This window comes from Urocitellus parryii, chromosome 6, assembly GCF_045843805.1.
Source record: "Urocitellus parryii isolate mUroPar1 chromosome 6, mUroPar1.hap1, whole genome shotgun sequence".
Lineage (NCBI taxonomy): Eukaryota > Metazoa > Chordata > Mammalia > Rodentia > Sciuridae > Urocitellus > Urocitellus parryii.
In genome coordinates this window covers 70,619,234-70,639,553 of record NC_135536.1, presented here as the reverse complement: position 1 = coordinate 70,639,553, position 20,320 = coordinate 70,619,234, and the positions used below count along the sequence as shown (strand labels likewise).

Here is a 20,320-nt window from a genome sequence, read left to right as displayed (position 1 = left end):
ATCACTGAGAGCTAGAGTAAAGAAGAATTTGAAAGGAGGTAAAATAAGCTGAGCCTTGAAAGTTGGGAAGGACTTGGAGCAGGAAGAAAGAAGGGCTTTTTGTGTAATTGAACAGATATTTTTAATACTTAATCTAGTAATCATTTTTCTACCCCCAAGAGTTATCTTATTACCATGTGTTGTCTTCAACCCAAGCAAGAACTCCTTATAAATATTTGCTGTTTGTTGTTGGGTCTCTTTGCATTTCTGTTTTCTTCTGCTGCTTTGTCGGACATCATCTCTAGCCACACTATTCTACTACACAGGCTTGGGTTTGGGGTGGATCTTTGCACAGAAATTAGGTGAACTTATATTAATATAAAAGGCTGCTAATGAGTTTATCTCTATTTTAAAAGGGGGAAAAAGATACCTGGTACATGGCAAATGCTCAATAAATGGCTTTTGCTGCCAACAGCACCACTGCTGGTAAGGAGAAAAAGTGAGAGACTAAATTTGGAACTGTGTCAACATGGCAAAAGATAGAGACCAGTAATGACCTTGCTTCTCCAGCTTTTCCATTACCTCATCCTCATCCTTTTTTTGAAAACCTTTCAGGAAAAAAAATGGTGAGATTATACTTTTGATTTTGTTCTTTCCTGTTGGTAAATTGATCATCGAGTTTTATTTTGTATTGAAAACTTACCTTGGAGTGTCAAAGCAGCTAGCCAAGTTTATCCTTATATTTTTTTTCCCTTCCTTATTTTTCCTTGGTGAGATTTTTAATTTTAGAGTGACTCTTTAGTTCACTCATTAACTTAATCTTTAAGTGTATATTTTCTTTAGATTTGTTTTATCATGGTATAAAGTATTGATTTAATTTGCTAAGATCCAAAATCTAGATAAATACCATATAGAAATAATGTTTACTTATTGGTCTCCAGCAAAGGACAAATACTTCCTTTATTCTCCTTTGCCCCTTTGTATGCTGGGATTCAGCCCGGAGCAAACATTTACAGAGTAATTATGTGCCTGAAACAACTGCAACAATGGTAATGTTGACACAGCTACAACTTTAGGTCCAGGAACAGGATGGCCACAATTAAGAGTAAAATCCTGAAACATTTTCATTGATTATTTCTGGGAAATAGCATCCCTCTGGGTTTCTCTTAATGTTTTTTCTTTAATTTATTTTTACCAGCTGGAGTTCCCTAGTTATGTGCTCTTATTCTAGCCAGCTTTCTCCACATTCACCAAAAATAATACAAATCTGAAAAAGTAAGGAGGGTGAAAGTACTTATTCATCAGAAATCCCTGAGGTCCGCCTTTACATAAAGTCTCTATTTCTCCCTGTGCCTTTTCCAAACCTGCTATTAATATTTCTCTGACTGCTACTGAAACAAATAATCATATTTTTGTACCATTGACAAAACACATTCCCCCTTTGAGTCACATTTAAAAAAAAAATACACTGATGCTGTAGGAGTTTTGAAAGTTGACAGGAAATACCCCCAGTCTTTAATGGAAAAGATCCCCACTAAACACATGTGAAACACCTTCTGTCCTATCCCTCATGGTCCTACCACAGGTAACTGTTAAATGATGACCCCTTCTAACTGGGGAAAATCTTACCAGCAAAGAATCTTCTGTTAGGTGTTTGGCATGGTTTTAGACTAATGAAAATAATTTTGACCTAGTTGAAATCAATGAATTTTATTAGAAATAATCTGAATACTGATTATATTATTCTTACAGATAATAATTAAAAAATGGGCCATCCCTTGTCCTCTGACATTAAATCATACAGAGGAATTCTTCCAGGTAATAGTTTTTGTTTTGTTATTGTTTGCCTTTTTAAACTAAAAAGGGGGAAAAGGCAAGCAAATAATTTTTTCCTTGTTAATAAAAAAGTAGTGGTTGTATGCATTTTGGAACTTTGCTTTGAAATAATTTGATTTGAAAGCCTAGTAATGATAAAATTAATTTTTGTTGATGTATTCTGACTTAATAGCTGTTGGTTTCTCTTTTTCCCCTCAATACTCTTAAACAGATTTCAAATGCTACAGATGATTGTAAACCAAAGCTCTTTCATTTCTCCAAAGAGGTGTGTAAGTTATTAACAGATACTTTTGGTTGATTTTTCACATTTCAAGTTTTAAGAGATTTGTGTAACAGGGTCTCTTAGGTCTTTGTACCTGTAACTAATTAATTTTCATGAATGTGCTAAGTATAGGATTGCCTACCAGAAGAATAATATTATTTAACACAGGGTGGCCCATTATGAAACAGCCACCTTTTTTTTCCCCCTTTGGCATGCCTTTAAATGGAGCCTGTTTTAAATGGGCCTCTGCCTAAAAGAACAGATTTACCGAATGTCTGGTCTGGCCAATAAGGTCCTCTGTGGATACAGACTTCCTGTTGCCCTCTGGACTTGTAAAGCCAAATAGCCAATTACAATCAAAAACTCCTCCCCTGTGAGTAGAACTTTGGTCTGTAGCTAAGCAGCCTCATCATTGGACCAACAATTGAGTACTGCCAATATATCTTCTGACCAACATTCCAAAGTTGAAATTTATGATGCCAGGAGTCGAGACTAAAAAACTTAAGTCCCCTTGCCTTCTCTAAGAGCCTAAGGGGTATAGGATACTCAAAAATGCCTGTAAGAGCTCCTGAGCATCAGCAGAGGATGCAGGAACTGTGATCTGGATGGTCTCTGCTTTACAAATATTTGTAGAGGAGCACAAAGTCTTCCTTTTTTCTGCAGGTTTCTTCCTCTACACTGTCTTAATTCTGCCAAAATGCCATTTTGTAGGTCCCAAATGGTAGAACCCCTCCACTCATGTGCAGCTTTATACTGTGTAAGTCTGCATGCATACTCCTCCATGCAGAATTTTTCTTTATCTCCTAGTTTGTAAATGAGAAATGACTCTCTGGCCCCACAAGGGAGCTTACCACATCTTTTGCGTGGTAAAGACCTCCTTGTGCCTTAAAGATCTAAGTGGAGTAACTGACAAGCCAGGAAATTAAGCAATGTATGAAATAGAGAATTTTTGAATTAAACTCTCATTCCCTAATCCACCCTCAGGAAACTCTACAACTTCCTTCCTCGTAGCCCCTCTCAGATATTTTAGGAGTCTAAGCATTATATCCCCAAATAGGTCTTCATCTGGAACTTCTTTTGCTGAAGAGCCTAAAGCTAGTTAAGGGAAAATATTTTTAGAGCATAAAAGAGAAAAGGCCATATTTTTATTTAGATGGTAACTTATTTCCTTGATAGCTCCCTCTGGCTCTTGTTAAGTATTCTAATAATAAAAACAAAACAAAATTTAAGCTTATGTATTCCATGGGATCTTAAAAAGTTTTTAGGTCTAGAATAAATGACATTCATTCTTATTAAAAGAGCTCCTGGTCAAAGATGCTTGCAGTACAAAGATATGGTTAACACTTTATTATTATTTTATTATGGATTACATTTTGGTGAAAGCATATTTAAAATTATTAACAATTATTGCCTAGTGCTTAAGGTAGTAAGATGTATTTAAATTGTGCATACATTGGTAATGACTGAGAATTTCAATGAGAACATTTCTAAGGTGTAATTTTTAATCTTACCTAAATATTATTTATTTTACCTAAACTATTTTTATCTTACCTAAATAATGTAGAAGTGGTATTGTAATAAAGCAAAATGGTATGGGAAGTCAGCCTAAAAATGTTCTCCCTAATATAGCTAAGTAAAACATTTGCTGGTGACTATAGGTATATCTCTCTGAAAAGAAAAAAATCTTATAAAGAAATGACTCCTGAAAGATGAAATACATTGATTTTTTAAAAGAACTGTTGTCAAATGAAATTGTTTCAATAGGATAGCATTTAATTGTCTTTTAAAATTCTTTTTCAGAGTGCTTACGCTATACCAACCATGGCTTTTTCATTTCTCTGCCATACCTCAGTATTGCCAATATACTGTGAACTTCAAAGGTACTGTAGAATCCTGGAGTATTTTAAATGTATTAAATATTTTTGGTTTTTTATCTAGAGGGCTTTCATCAGATTGAATGACACTCTCATTTATGAATCCCTTCATATCATCACTAGATTCTAAGTGTTAATTTAAAATGAAATAAAACAAAGCAAGTTAATTCTTAGTTAAGAATGTTTCCAGGAAATGTAATCTTCCTATGCTGACTTCACATTACTAATTCTAGTGTGCAGTTATTGATAGATTAGGTCTTGAATGATTGAAGAATCTTCTTGACTAATTTGGGAGACATTTGTTTATTTAGCTATAATTCATATCACTGGTTTTACCTTTGCCATTTTTGTCTTTTAGCCCATCAAAGAAAAGAATGCAGAATGTAACCAATACAGCAATTGCTTTAAGTTTTCTCATTTACTTTATATCTGCCCTCTTTGGTTACCTCACTTTTTATGGTGAGTGTATTCTATTTTGAGTTTTTTTTGGGGGGGGGGGGTGAGGGGGTGTGCCAGGGAATGAACCCAGGGATTCTTAACCACTGAGCCACATCCCCAGCACCCCAGACTTTTGTGCTCGAAGGATTTTGGTCAAAGAATTTTCATAGCATTTCATATTTTGGATTTTTAGATTACGGATACTTAATCTGCATTGTTTAGAATCTTCAACTTTGAAAAAAGTGTCCAAAAATACTGACCTTCTTCTCCTCCCTATAGATAAGTAGAACTACCTGAGAGAAACCCGTCTCTAAATAAAACAAAATAAATGTATGTTTTACTTAGAGACAGAGTCCTATTAAGTTACTTAGGGCCTCACTAAGTTGCCCAGGCTGGCTTTGAACTCACTTACTATCCTTCTGCCTTAGCCACCCAAGCTACTGGGATTACAGGCGTACACTACCACTTCCAGTGAGTATATTCTTTGATAGAGATGACAAAATAAATTATTACATAAGTGATCTCACACATGATTATAGACTTTCTTTCTGCCTTTCAGTAATGAGTTAATTTGTGCAGGCCACCCAGATTACAGTGCAGTGTTGGGTGGTTCTAGGGACCTTATAGAAATGATTCTCTTTCTCTTACAAAGGTGGATCAAATTAAAGATTAATGACTTCATATGAAAAATTTCTTATACACCTAAGTATATTTCAGGTTTAGGGATATTGATGTCTTTCTAAAAAGATAATGATTTTGGTTTTTTAAAATTGCATATTCAGTATATTATACTCTAGTTCAGAAGTTTTAGGGTTGAGAGAGTAAAATCATTTTAATTGCAAAAGAACAAGTTGAGAAAAGGAAAGAGTTTTACACTCGATTTTAGTTTTACACTTAGATGTCAGATATTTCTGCCTCCAGAATTCATCAGATGTACATTCTATAATTCACCATGACCTTTCTCCTTTATTCTTAAAGACAGTTTTAAATTCACAAAATAAAAGTATCTCTTATATATTTTGGAAAAATTCCCTGCTTGTTATGTTGGGTAGTTTTCTCTTGATAAGAACTTGAGGAAAAAGTAAAACAGAATTCTAGAACAAGAATAAAAATTGTAAGCTTTCTTGTTTGATTTTTAAGCATACTTGTTGAATTTACATAAAAACATATTGTAACACAAATTACACTCAATTTGTGAAATTCTGCATACACTTTTTGGTTTATGAATGCTTTTATTTTATAAGTCTTCAAGTAAATGGCTGTTATTACTTAGGTAATACTTAGCTGTGAATAACTATCATTTCTTGTGTGATTGTCTTGTGAATATGTTTCAGCTTGTAGACATCAGTGATGACTAATAATGTCATGACTAGTAATGGCACTTTTCTTATTGCACAGAATTTTCCCAAGTCTGACAAGTTTTGTGATAATGTTTGCTTATACTGCTACATTTCCTCAGCCCTTTGGAAAGAAATCCAGCTAGTTTGTTTGAAATCCAACAAATGTGGTACACATACCTCCTCTACTTTAACTAGCTATATGACCTTGAACAGGTTACTTCACTTTGCAGTAGCTTTATCTCCTAATCTGTAATATGGGAATAACTTCATAGAGTTGTTATGAAGTAAAAATCAATTATATATAAAATTCACATAATGGTCCTTCACAAATGAGAGCTACTGCTGGCATTATTATTATAACTTTCATTATATTTAAGGTGCTCTTTTAGTACTGTACTTCTTTCTATTTTTAATAAAATAGTTTAAATGTAACTTTTCTGTATATGCCATATTACCATGACATTTTCTGTGGGAGAAAATTATGATTGCTCTCTGTAGTCTTTATTTTCTTGCTGCCTCTATGTTATTTCAGCAATAATGGCAATCCCATATATCTAAATCTGCTATTGCATTTTTATACTGATATAGGAAGAGAGTAGTAGAGCTTTTTGTGCACCTTTAAGAAAAGCATTTTTTTCCAATGTGAGCATGGTGCCCTGCGAGACACACTACAAAGAAAGTGAAAACAAATTGTTAAGCATTTGTGATCATCACTAATAAAAGCAAACTTCTTGAAATATATGTACTTTATTTTTGGTTTTTCAATTTATTCATTTTTATACAAACCTGAAATCATAATGCTTTTCTGTTTTAATAAAATATCATAGCTGGGATTATTAATATCATAGCTGGGTCCTCTTGGGTTTCTAAAAGATTTAGTATAGCAGAATAGCTGCATTTTTAAAAAATTAAGATTGTCACCTGGCACAAATACTGCTGGTTATCACTTATCTGAAATTCTGGGGGTCAGAGTGTTTCAGATTTCAGAGTTTGGGGGATTTCAGAATATCTGCAGACTTTTGTGCTCGAAGGATTTTGGTCAAAGAATTTTCAGAGCATTTCATATTTTGGATTTTTAGATTACGGATACTTAGTCTGCATTGTTTAGAATCTTCATCTTTGAAAAAAGTGTCCAAAAATACTGACCTTCTTCTCCTCCCAATAGATAAGTAGAACTACCAGAGAGAAACCTCAAATGGCCTTACTGATACCAAGATGACTGAGAAATAGTTACATTAATTGTATGAATCATTAGGTACTTAGGAGCTGTTGTATTAAATTATCAGAAACAAAGCTTACATTGAAAGGGATGTGGAGAAGTGATTGATGCTAATACATTTATTGAGCTAACATTTAAGTATCAGATACTTTACATATATCATTTAACTTCATCCTTATAACAACTCTGTAAGGCAGTATAGGTTTATTTAGATTGAATAATTAGGCCAGTAACTATAGCTAATGAATAATGCAGTTGAGATTTAATTATTTTGTTTCTTTCCAAATCCAGTGCTTTTATTAGCTGTGCTGCCTCCTCAAAGATTATGCTGTAAAACCTCTCTTCATCCCAAGTTTTTATTAAGTGAACTTTCGGTAAAACTGCTCATGCTCACTTAAGCTTCAGGCATCCATATATATAGATATCTCATTCCCCACTTCTTCATCTCTCTCTCCCTCCCTCTCCCTCCATCACCATTCATCCATCCATTATTGTTGCTTAAAAGCAAAACCTAAAGGATTTCGTTATGTAAATGAAATGTTTTTATCAACTAAAATGATTTAATCCCATCTCCAAAATGCAAATTCTTCAAAGTATCAAAATTTTATATAATGGAGAAATGTACATCTAAGAAAAATCACACAGTAGGTAGGTAGATGATAGAGAAGAAGACAGATAGCTAGCTATATGTATAGACAGATGCAATTGTATAAAAGTAATTTCTTGCCAGGTGTAGTGGTGCACACCTGTAATTCCAGCAACTGAGGATTGTAAATTCAAGGCCAGCCTCAGCAATTTAGTAAGACCCTCAGCAATTTGGTGAGACCCTTCTCAAAATAAAAAATAAAAAGGACTGGGGAAGTAGCTCAGTGTAAAGCACCCCTGGGTTCAATCCTTAGTACCAAAAAAAAATTAACTCTTCTCCATAGTCAGGAAGATGCAGAAACTGCTTTACTCTTCATAGTGGTTCTTTTAAGTATTATTAATCATAAGCAAGAAAAACTTTTTATGGTGTCTTTCTATAAGTTCAACAAGAGCTCTGTCTTATGGAAAGAAATTGCTAATTGAGCCTGAGATTTTATCAGAAGGTCTAGTCTGGAGTTAAAGCTTTAGATTCATTTTTTAGATGAGCAGCTAAAACCCAGAGTGATGAAGTTACCTGTCAAAGAATTAAAGGCAGGTTTCCTGAATGCTAATCCAGTATTCTTTCTGCTACTTTATGATAATCTTAATAAGCTTCAGACCCTGTTTGACAGTGTGTATTATACAGGACAGCCTCTTGATTTTAATGACGATAGAACTTGCAGAGATCGCCAGCAGGTCCTTTCTGAGATTAGTAGAGATTTATTGGAATCTAGAGAAGCATGTTGTACTCTATCGCTTACATATGTTACAGTTCAGCTAAGAATACAGAATGACTGACTCGGAAGAAAGGTTTTCATCCTGGGAATGTAGAAAGTGGACAAGTGACATATATTTTGAATTTATAATAATCTAATTCTTCAGGATTCTGGAGTTACTTGGAATCCTTTTACTCAGAATTCCCAAGATTTAGTTAATATCTAACTTTTGTAAGATTAAAGGGACCTATAAGTATATACAAAGATTAATAATATTGACGCTAATTACAGATGTTAAAGCATTATGTGGTGAGAAAGAGAAAAGTGTTCTCTGGTGAGCTAGGCCACTGCCCAAATGTTGCATAATAAGCAGACCTTTTAAAGTCTATGAGGTTGTTAAGCAAGAAGTGTTAATGGCTTATTTTATGATTCAGAAAATGGAAATAAAATAGTTTGCCATATTTCTCAAAAGACTCCCAAGTATCTCACAGATTTGGAAATAAAATCCAGATTTCTGGATTTCCTGGCTCTTCTTAGTCACCTACTTAGTCCGTTAGTCCCACATTGTATAAATTCCGTCTATAATACTTTAGACAACTCATTTCTTTCCAATTTCCATTATCACTAGTCTAGTTCATTACCTCTCAGTGGTTATGAGAGTAGCCTTCTATTATCCTTCTTTTTCTTTCCTTCTAGTCTATACTTTGCTTCATTCAGATTATAATACAGTCTCCTTCCTGAATCACTATTGCAAGTCTGTGACATGCAAGATTGGTCTAAACCCTACACAGAGCTGTATTCCTAGGTCTTCCATGCATTTCCAGCCCTGTCACCAACTTCCCTCTTTGTACTTCTGCTTATTATATTTCAGTGACTGCAGTACTGAATGGACTTCTTATTTTCTCAGATATACATTCCCTTTACTACTTGAAGACTTCCACTTGTGCTGTTTTTTTCTTCTAAAGAATCTCTTTTCCCACAGTTTTGAACGCCAGCATACATATATTGATTGGCTCATTTAATGTCCTAGTAACTCTATAGGTCAATGTATTATTGTCCCTATTTTAAAGATGTAGGAACTGAGACTTGGAAAAGTCACTAGTAAGTGGTGAAATTTGAACATTGCTCTGTGGTCTTACTTTAGAATCACCAAAGCTCTTTGTTTGGACCTTCTTCTACCAATATGTGTATTTATGTGGATGTATAATTTGTATTATGTACGTGTGAATTTGTCTTTCTCCCCTTTAAATTTTAAGCTTCTTGAAAACAAAGGTATAGTTGATTTTTTTTAATCTGCCCCAAAGCATCCTTTCTACAACCTGGAGATTGAACCCAAGGGGCACTTAACCATTGAGCCACATCTCCAGCCTTTTATATGTTGAGACAAGGTCTGACTAAGTTGTTTAGGGCCTTGCTAAATTGCTGAGGCTGGCTTTGAACTTGCAATCCTCCTGCCTTAGCCTCCAGAACCGCTGGGATTACAGGCATGTGCACACCATTCTGTTTTAGGTACTAACTAGTCTTTGCCCACTGACACTGAAGTGGCAGTGTACTTGAGCACCCACACTCTTTGTCAGCTGACTTGGGGTGAGGGGAGACATTGTGAGTATGGCAACACCATGAGGCAAAAAGTCTGACTGCTGCCCTGGCTTCTGAGTAACCATTTTCCTAACACTTCATTCTTTCACCAAGGATGAATCTATAGATGAATTGTTGACAAAAACTGGTAATATGCACGAAATACTATAAGATATGAGGAAATATCATGGTATTGTTGTATAAGTATCAACTTGGGCACCCCCAAAATATTGGATGTACAACCCTGTCAGCTATGCTCCTTTATATTGTGTGATCTTAGGCAAGTGATTTACAGTTTTACGTTTACCTATTTATATTGTTATCATAGGGACCAAACTCAACAATACATGAGAAAGCAACTATATAAGCAAACAACATGAGTGTTCAAACCCTCAGATGGTAGAAAAGTTCTAAAGAGAAATTTCTAAACACATTAACTGTCATAATTTTGTAGGTGTTGCCTGTCCTGGTTTCTAATTTCATTAAAAAATTTAAAAAGAATGTAGTTTTCAAGAATATATTTAACTAATGTCTTTGTATTTCATGGAATAGGGAAAAGGCCAGAGATGGATTTGGTAATGGGGAATCTAAATCTATTAGGATCCATTAGTGCTATAGAAAATGATTTTGCTATTATTGACATCTTAGAACATAGCTTATAATGTGATTCTTAGTGTTTTTTTTTTATTTACAGACAAAGTGGAGTCAGAATTACTACGAGGTTATAGTAAATACTTGCCACATGATGTTATTGTCATGACTGTGAAGTTATGCATACTATTTGCTGTGCTTTTGACAGTCCCTCTAATCCACTTCCCTGTAAGTATGCTTAAAGATTTTGTTGCTTAGTGTAGTGGCTCCCTAATATGGCAACACTAATTCTTTGCAGACTAGAACCTTTGAATCATGTCTAGCCTTGTATATCTTATTCATTTGTCAAGTAATTGATCAAAGACCTCGTACTTGCATATGGCCCCATGAAAGCCCCAAAATAACAGTGAACCACTAAGCTAATTTGTGCTTTCTGAGATTTAGTTTAGATTTACGTTCTCCCACAGCATTGTTTCCAATTTAGAGACTGTAGTTCTAAAGTTTTATTCCCCCCATTCTGTATTCTACTTTCAAAAGAATATGCATGAAAAGGAAATAGTCAAGTCAGCAAAAATAAGCTCCTACTGGTTTACTATAGTTTTATTTTCACATAGACATGCTAGTTTAATCTTACTCAAAATATTTGACTTGCTCTAAAATTATAACTTGAGGGGCAGAACAGATTTTCATTCTGCATCTAGTTGCTATACATAAGAATCTTAAGAATTTCTGAGAAAGTGAAAACAAAAGCTTTGGGTAAAACTGCCTCTGCATGGATGTCTTGAATCTCACAGTGAGTTTTGTAAGAACTGAGCCTTCAAGATTGTTTGTCCCTCCCTATGCAGAGATTAGTGCCAAGAGTGCAACAGGGGTTGGGCACACTTTCATGGAATGTGACTGCCTGCCTAGCTGTGGGCAGTGTAATGAGCAATTATTCATATTTACATGTGTGAAACAGATAATATAAGTTAAAGTAGTAAGTGGTATTTCTTTTTCATGACATCAGATCTTTTTCTGTTTTAAACCATTTGTTTTTCTATTGACTTTAGTGAAAATGATTCTTTGAGATCTCATCACACAATGTTACTGTTGGTAGTTTTTTAAATTATACAACCTGAAAAAATTGCCTATGAAAACTTTTTTCTAGAACTAATGCAAAATAATTTTTATGAGCTCATATAGAAAGTTTTATGTGATAAACACGTAGTTTATGAGTATAAACACTTGAAACAATTTATGCTATAGTTTGGGAATCTAAATAGTTTGGAGGCAAGAATATCATGGTTACTGTACATGTGCTTTGCTAAGCAAATATTTTGTCTTTGATGCTTCCTCTTTGCTTAAGTCTATTTCCTTTTGTCTTATACAGGCCAGAAAAGCTTTAATGATGATGTTTTTCTCCAATTTTCCATTCTCATGGATTCGCCATTCTTTGATTACTCTAGTACTCAATATCATCATTCTTTTACTTGCAATATATGTTCCTGACATTAGAAATGTTTTTGGTGTAGTTGGTAAGTTTTTCATTTCCAAAAAATCCACATAATAAGATGGATAAAATTATTACTCCACCTCACATCTGAATCCAACATCTTTCTTTTCTCCCTTCCAACTTACAGGGGCCAGTACATCAACATGTTTGATTTTTGTATTCCCAGGACTATTTTATCTTAAACTCAGTAGAGAGGATTTTCTTTCATGGAAAAAGCTTGGGGTAGGTTGTTTTTATTTCTTTTAAGACTTCTTTTTTAAAAACTAATTTGTCATTTGATACTATTTTATATATATTCAAAAAGTCAAAATATTATAAAAACATTATTGGGAAGAACGGAGGTTTATGAAATACTCTTAATTGTTATTTTATCTTTTTATTTCCACAGGCTTTTGTTTTGCTCATCTCTGGAATTTTGCTTGGGAATTTTAGTTTAGCATTCATCGTGTTTGATTGGATTAAAAAATGAAAGAATATTTTCCTACTTATAAAGAATAATTTTCCTACATAAGCAAGAAGGAATAATTCTGGAAGCCACTTCAATGAAAAAATACATTTTTATGAAAATCATTAACAGAATAAAACAGAACATAATGGCAGTATGTAGGAGAAAGTAGAAATATAGCAGTTTAATTAAAATAAGAAACAAACTCAAAATGCTCTTAAGTATTTTGAGTCAATGTTTCATTTACGGGGACTTTTTAAAAATCAGTGGACTTTTTTTTTAGAGTAGTTTTGTGTCTTCAGAATCATTGAGCAGTTTCTCCTATTATTAACCCCATGTATTAGTTACACTTAATGAGATCATTTTGAAACATTATTAACTAAAGCCAGTTGTTTACCTTCGGGTTCATTCTTGCAGCCACTAGCAACCACTGTTTGTATTGTCTTTTTACTGTCTCCATAGTTGTTTTTTTTTTTTTTCCCCCCCAGAATACCATTTGGTTGGGATCATATAGTAGTATGTGTCCTTTCAGACTGGTTTCTTTCGGCTTAACTATATACAGTGATGTTTATTCCATGTCTCTTATGACTTGATAGTTCATCTCTTTTTTAATAATATTCTGAATAATATCCCATTGTATATATGTACCACAGTTTGTTTGTTTCTTCACTTATTGAAAGACCTTTTTATTGCTTCCAAGTTTTGGCAATTGTGAATAAAGCTGCTGTAAATCTTTGTGGTACAGGTTTTCATGTGGACACGTTTTTTAGCTTTGGGGGAGGCGGGGGGCCTAAATACAAAGGACCACAATTGCTACATTCAATGGTAAGAGCCTGTTTCGTTTTTTAAGAAACCACCAGTTGCCTTCCAAAGTGTTTGTAAGGTTTTGCATTCTTGCCAGCAATGAATGAGAGGTTCTGTTATTCCACATCCTTGCCCAGCATTTGGTATTGTCATTGTTTTGAGTTTTTGTCATTTTAATAAGTATGTAGTGCTATATCATTTTTTTAAACTTGCAATTTCCTAAGGACATATGTTGAGCATCTAATCATATACTTATTTGACCTTAGTATGTTTTCTTTGAAGTGTCTATTCAACCTTTATGCCTGTTTTTTTAATTGGATTGTTTTCTTATTGTTGATTTTTAAGCATTCTTTGTATATTTTGGATGTCTGTCCTTTATGAGATAATTGTTTTGCAGAGATTTTATTTGTGACTTTTCTTTTAATTCTCCTAAGAGTCTCTTTCACAGAGCAGAAGTTTTTAATGTTCTTAAATATATTGAGTCAGTTATTAGTTTGTTTTTAATAAATAGGTATATTCAGTTTATATACATTGTTGAATCTTAGCTTATGGGTGAATGTTGTCACCATCAATCACAACTGTTAGATTTTTCCACTTGGTATTTTGCCCTACCTCCAAATCTTATCCAAAAACTTTTGGGATTTTCCTGTTATTGTGTGGATTGGAAAGCTCTGAGCTTTATCAGTCTGCCACTAAAACATGTTAACATTCTACTTGGCAAACAGAGACAAATACTGATCATTTAAATTATATTTTGTTTGTAGGTTATAAATCATTGCAGTTTTCCTGTTGACATGACTAATTTCTGGTTAGAAGCCAGAAGCTAGGGCTTTTCTGTCACATGGTTAGCAGTTTATGGAAGCCGGGGTGTATCACTAAAAATGTAATCTTATCCTAGTCCACATGTAAAGTAGGGAATTGCATGCAAAATTCCAATTTGCATATAAGGAAATGTACATTTTTGCAGGTGCCCTCTTTCTTCCAATCTAGAAAATAGGCTGCAAAGTTGATAACAGCCTTTCAAAAAAGAAACTCAAAGAGATACTGCTTTGGCAGCTTGAGAACATATGGTGTAATGGGAAAAAGTAAAGCTTTTAAACTGGAAAGACTTGGATTCAAATCTCAATGAAAGACACTTATCTCTAAGCCTCCACTTTCAAATCCATAAAATGGAGTTAATGGCTGTCAGAGGGTAGTGTTGAGAGGACTAAATGGCTTCTATATATTAACTAGATGCAGACCAAAATGGGCTTCTCAGTAGATAAATGTTTGTCCCCTTTCTCTGACCTTTTGTCTGTACCTGTAAAATGAAATTACTTTGAATGAAGGACATGGAAACATATCTTAAATTTTTTCATCTTCCATCTTATACAAGTATTATATTCAGAATCTTTTTCTAGCCTTCACTCACTGGGGAGCTGGCTCCAACAGCACTCTTTTTAGTGCTTTCCCACAGTTCCACCCCAGCTGTACTCATCCTAATGCCTTCCTGAAACTAGGCACTTAGCATAGTCCCAGGGGCATAACTAGGCAAGGCCTCCCATGAAGGTTCAGAGCCCATCAATCTGATAGGTTTCTACTTGTACCTACTCTTTCTGTTTTTGAAATTATGGATCCAAGTAGACATAGGTGTCCAGCTGCTTGAATAAATCTAACTCCAGTAATTAAAAAAAAAAAAAAAAGAAAGAAAGAAAAAGAAAAGAAAAACTAAATCTACAACAGATGCAAAGGATGCCCCCCTGGGGCAAATCTTAAGTGTGATGACAGCTGTGCATCAATTAATACATTTGTCACCTCTCACGGGATAGTATGGTGGGAGGTTTATCAAAAGGGACAAATAACCTGTGGAACGCTGTGCACAAAGCTTAGTTAATATCAAGAAAAATGTTTCTTGGAAGTGTTCATTTCCATTTTATTTTCATGTTCTGCCTTATAGTTACCTGTTTATAGAGACAGAGTATTCTCTGAGTTTGGAGAGTGGCCAGTAAAAGCAGTGTGCCCTTCTCTGGTGTTACCAAGACACCTTGTTCAAGTGCTCCTTAGCCTTTCTTCTGGAAATATGGACCTTCTTGTTATAGGTTTAATGTTCATAATTTATTAAGTAATAACTATTTAAAATAAAACTAAGTAAAGCACAAATTACATACTTTTCTAACTTTTGGAGACTTGTTTGCTAGACTAAAAGATGAAATACCAAGACTATAAATTACTTTCATATGTTCAAGGTTTAAATTATACATTTTTAAACAGAATGTTTACTCATGAGCTTAGCATTTAAATGGTTAAAACAAGTCTTTGAAGTTAACACTCCATTAAGATGAATGGGGGTAATTCACACCTCTGCTGGTGCTGTATTATTTCAGTCTGGCTGGGGAGAAAACAGGACAGCAGTGGGGTGATTTACTGTGTGAAGGCCCTTTAAACACCCAAGGTCTGGAAATCTTTGTTGTATTCCACCTACCCTTTTCCATCTAGAGACAGGATCTGAAATTCACTAAAAGGTAGGTATAGAGCTGGTCTTGAGCATACCATACATTTTCTACTATCTGGCAGTTCTATATATGGCATTTGTTGGGTAGCAAGCCACCAAATCAACCTAACCTTTTTGTTTGATACTATATTATAATGTTTCTTCCTAGCACAGCATTTTGTAAACCTCAGCTCAATATCCTGGTAAAGTCACCAATGGAAAAGCAAAAAAATCCATTTTCAGATAAACTTTTTATATGCTTTTAATGGGTTATGAGGTAATCATTGGCCTTCTTGTTCTCCTAAAAGCATTTTCATTTTTGCAAAATCTCTTTTTTTTTTTCTTATTTCCCTACATATGAAGCGTCTACCTTTAAGAACTTTTCTCTTTCCCATAGTCTTGGGTTGGTGAAGTGAGTATAGATCATTCAGGAAAGTTTCCTTTCTTTCTCATTGTGTCCTTTGTTTCAGTACTATTTTGTATTTGAAATGTGTATACCACCCTTTAGAAGTGCTACAGTCATTTGAGATTGAAAGGTTCATTTTCGAGTCCACGAATAAGGTTATCTTAACACAAATAAAATGGTGAATAGTATGTAAGATATTAATGAGTTAAAATATCTCTTTTTAATGTGAACAGGTTTTTCTCCTCTTTCTCTGCCCTACAGTCTGCAGGATCAGGTTACCGGATAACCTTTGGGTAGCAGGGTGTGGAGAGGGTTCCTTCTTTGTGTTGTCTGCAGTGCTGACATTGCCAGTACAATTTCAGAGACAGAAGGTAGATACTAGAAACAAATGAACTGAACTGAATTAACTTTAACCTGTTTTTCTTCTTGTCGTATTAATGGTGCTTTGTGACTGCATTAGAATTAGCCCTATGTTCTTCCTTCACATTTTTTCTGCCTGGATTTTAGATGTCATTGTGTTTAGCCTTAGAATGCTCTAGAACCTTTTATAGTACCAAGAAATTTATTTTTCTGATGTACAATGCACAAATAATTCTTTCTTCTACCAGTGCTCTTCCTATAGTCTTTCTATAATGAGGCAGGAAAAAAAAAATTGGTGGAGGGTGAGTGAAGATATTTTGAAAGTGGTTTCCTTGCTGCAGTCGGAATTCTTTCCTTTTGTTTTGTTTCTATGTTTTTACTATCATGATCACCTGTTGTCCTAGTTCCTGGGTTGTCAATCAAGACAAGCAATTATGAAGAGCTGGAAGACTCATCTTGGCTGATAGCCAAGTAGACAGGTGGAAGTGAAAGCCTTATTCACTCATGGGACAAAGTAGATGGGTGGAGAGGAAAATTGAGTTGCCAGGGGTGGGGGAACGGAGGACAGATGGCTGAAAAGACATTGTAACATGGGATGCTATAAAGAAAACAGACTTGCAGAGAAATATTTCTCTCTTGTTTGAATGTATATATATATTTTATCTAATGTTCATCTGTGGGCTGATGCATAAACAAGCAAAGGTATTGGCTAATTCACTCAGCAGATACTTACTGAGTGCTTATGTCTTAGCAGTTGTGCTAGTCCCATGGTAGTAAAGCTAAATAAGACATCATGTCTGAGACATGCTCAGATACAACTTTGCTTTTTCTAACTAAATCTTTTCAGATAGACTTACTAAGTGAAACTGCTTAACAAAGGAAAAAGTATATATACGTTTTCATGTATATAACTTAAAGAAGATATTGGACTCAAACTTCCTTTATGGTAAAATCCCATCTCTACCTCTTTCTTATTTTACTTTTAATTCTCTTAGTTTAGTGAAGACTTTCCATACTTAAAGACTGGGTTTTCTTTCTGCCAGGGAAAATACACCATGTTTCTCCAAATCAGGTAATGAGAATATTTGGGAGAAGCTTGGTAGGGTGCTAAGCACTAAATATAGGTACAATTTAATTACTTGACTGTCCCTCAAATGACATGGCTTCCAACCATATAACTCTCCCCTTCTCTGTCTGTTTTAGCCACTTAGGCAGCATTCTGATGAGAAAATAGTACTCTACAAATGTCCTGACCAATACATTTATTCTCACTAGTAATGTATTTTTCCCAGAAAAGTCATTTTTATTGTTTTATAATAAACACTATCAACATTTTACATCAGCTATTTTAGCAATAGCATTACACTTTTGGAACAAAGCATTGGATTAACAAGAGCTCCAGGCCTTTTACAAGTGATTGTCAGATTCCTAGAACCCAATACTGTTGATTTAAACATTTTAAATGTGAAAGAATGTACACACATACCCTGCTATGGCTTGAATCTTAAATGGCCCCCAAAGGCCCCTGTGAGCTTAGACCCCAGCTTGGTGCTATTGGGAGTGAGGTGGGGCCTAGTGGGAGGTCTCCTGGTTCCTGGGAGCATGCCCTCAAAGACCTTGGGACCACACCCCTTCCTCTTTTCTCTTTGGCTTCCCAGCTGCCATAGGTGACCATCTTCCTCCACCATGTGCTTCCTCCATCATGCACCTCCTTGCCATGGTTCAAAGGCAAAGAAATCTCCAAAACTATGAGCCAAAATAAACCTGTGTGTGTGTGTGTGTGTGTGTGTGTGTGTGTGTGTGTGAGATTGAACTCAGAAGCACTAAGTCACTGAGCCACATCTCTAGCCCTTTTTGGTTTTTGATTTTGAGACTTGGTCTCACTTAGTTGCTTAAGCCTCACTAACTTGCTGAGGCTGGCTTTGAATTTAACATCCTCTTGCCTCAGTAAAGAGCTAAGGAAAATATTAAAGATTTTCCTGTCCTTGTGCCTTTTGTGACCTTAGCACACCCTTATTGGAACATCTAAAGAAAGCTGAGTTTGTCTCATTCATAGAACTCAGAACCATTGACTTATCTCAAGACTTTCACTCCCTTCCTTCGGGGATCTGGCCAGTCCTGGGTGAATGAAGTGTCCTTGAGGGGATCATCAGGTCATTCAAGTTGTTAGAATGGAGTTTTCTTTGTTTTAACTTGTATTTAAGGAGCCCCACTGGGAATGAGACTTTGGAGAGGACTCTGACAGGGACTTGGCAGTCTGGACCTTGAAAAGCTACCCCAGGGCTCTCTAGCTGCATTAGTTTGGGTGTTAGTGTTTCCCTGATCTGGTAATATATTTTCCTCTCTTTGTCTTTTGCCTATCATTTCTGCATTTTCTCTTGTGTCCATATTATTACTAAAATCAATGCTATCTTATATAAAGGGAGTGTCTATTGTCTATTGACTCTGACCTGCCAAAATCAGCAGCTGCACACATAGGTAATGCTTTAATGTTATATTCAGTCTCCACCCTGATTACAGGTGTGTGCCACCCCACCCAGCTTACACCTTCCCTTTTTAAAAATTGATAATGGGGGGGGGGGTTGTGGCTCAGTGGTAGAGCGCTTGCCTAGCAAGTGTGGGGTCCTGGGTTCTATCCTCAGCACCACATAAAAATAAATATATTATGTCCAACTACAACTAAAAAATAAATATTAAAAAAATTGATAATCTCAGGTATATTTTATAGTAAGAAAGCTTTCACTCACACACACACACACACACACACACACACACACACACACAGAGTTATCTGTAAAATTTCATCTTGTTAGTTCCACTCATCATTCTAGCAGGTGATATCTATTTTTGAATCTTGATTCTAGTGACAATTCTCTGCTTCTTGACATCCTTCGTTATCTTTCCATTTCTTCATTCCATTCACAAATAAAACTGTTAAATGAGACAAGACTTACTACAGAGCCCTGCAGCCCTTCACCAGAAATGTTTCTTCTGTTGTTAGTCTACTCATTTAGTGAAGCTGCTAGTATCCCCATAGTGTCATCTACTCTGCATTTCCTCAGCACCCCCCCCCAGTGTCATTCAAATTAGTAGGAACAACCTAAACTGTCATCTGTCTTCTGTATTTCTGGTACTTCAGAACACTTCTGTTTGGATTTTCCAGTCACTTCAAACTCAACATGTCTGAATCCGCTCCTCTCCCCAGTCTCCCGCTGCTAGCAGCCCCGCTGTTTTCTTCTAACCTCCTCACTGGGGTTCTTGCTTCCATTCCTACCGCCTGCAATCCATTTTCACACTACACTCAAAATAGTTGTTTTAAAATGCATATCAGCTCATGTCACTACCCTGCTTCATTTCCTCCAAGGGCAGTGCCTGGTACTCTGGAGTGGCTTGATATTTGTTGAATGAATGCATAAAGTAACCTAATAGACTCTATGATCTTTTCATTCTTGACCTTCAACCTGTTACCATATCAGTTCTTACTTTGAGATGTCTCTCTTGTTTGCTTTTATCATATCCCCTGTATTTACTTTTATTCCAACCTCTTGCCAAATCCCCACCTGAATCCAAGTCTTTAAATATTTGTGCCTGGATTATTGCAGTGATTCTCAACTCAAGCTGTTCTTTTAGAATCACTTTGGGAACTTTCCAAAAACAACTACGTCCAAGTTCCACCCCAACCAATTAAGTTAGAATCCGTGGAGGTCGGTGGGGACGACCTAAGCATTGATATTTTTAAAGCTTCCCAGATGACTCTAATGCTCAGTCACTGTAGTGCTGTATCAGCCTTCTAGAACATATCTTTCTTCTGGTTCATTTTATCTTTTGCTATCCATGCTCTTCTGGGAATACTGCTTTCATAATATTATTCCCCTGCTCAAGAACC

The 20,320-nt window shown here is 35.3% G+C and overlaps 1 protein-coding gene across 1 annotated transcript in view; it reads left to right on the top strand.

The window, feature by feature from the left end:
• Slc38a6 (solute carrier family 38 member 6) overlaps positions 1-13,041 on the top strand; it is a 56,458-nt gene extending 43,417 nt beyond the window's left edge. Inside the window, exons 9-16 of the mRNA XM_026385172.2 lie at positions 1,732-1,797; positions 2,027-2,080; positions 3,878-3,957; positions 4,310-4,410; positions 10,561-10,685; positions 11,827-11,971; positions 12,077-12,171; positions 12,338-13,041. Coding sequence (XP_026240957.2) covers positions 1,732-1,797; positions 2,027-2,080; positions 3,878-3,957; positions 4,310-4,410; positions 10,561-10,685; positions 11,827-11,971; positions 12,077-12,171; positions 12,338-12,418 — 747 coding nt within the window. The 3' untranslated portion in view covers positions 12,419-13,041. The remainder of the gene's footprint in view (positions 1-1,731; positions 1,798-2,026; positions 2,081-3,877; positions 3,958-4,309; positions 4,411-10,560; positions 10,686-11,826; positions 11,972-12,076; positions 12,172-12,337) is intronic.
• The last annotated feature ends 7,279 nt before the right edge of the window (positions 13,042-20,320 follow it).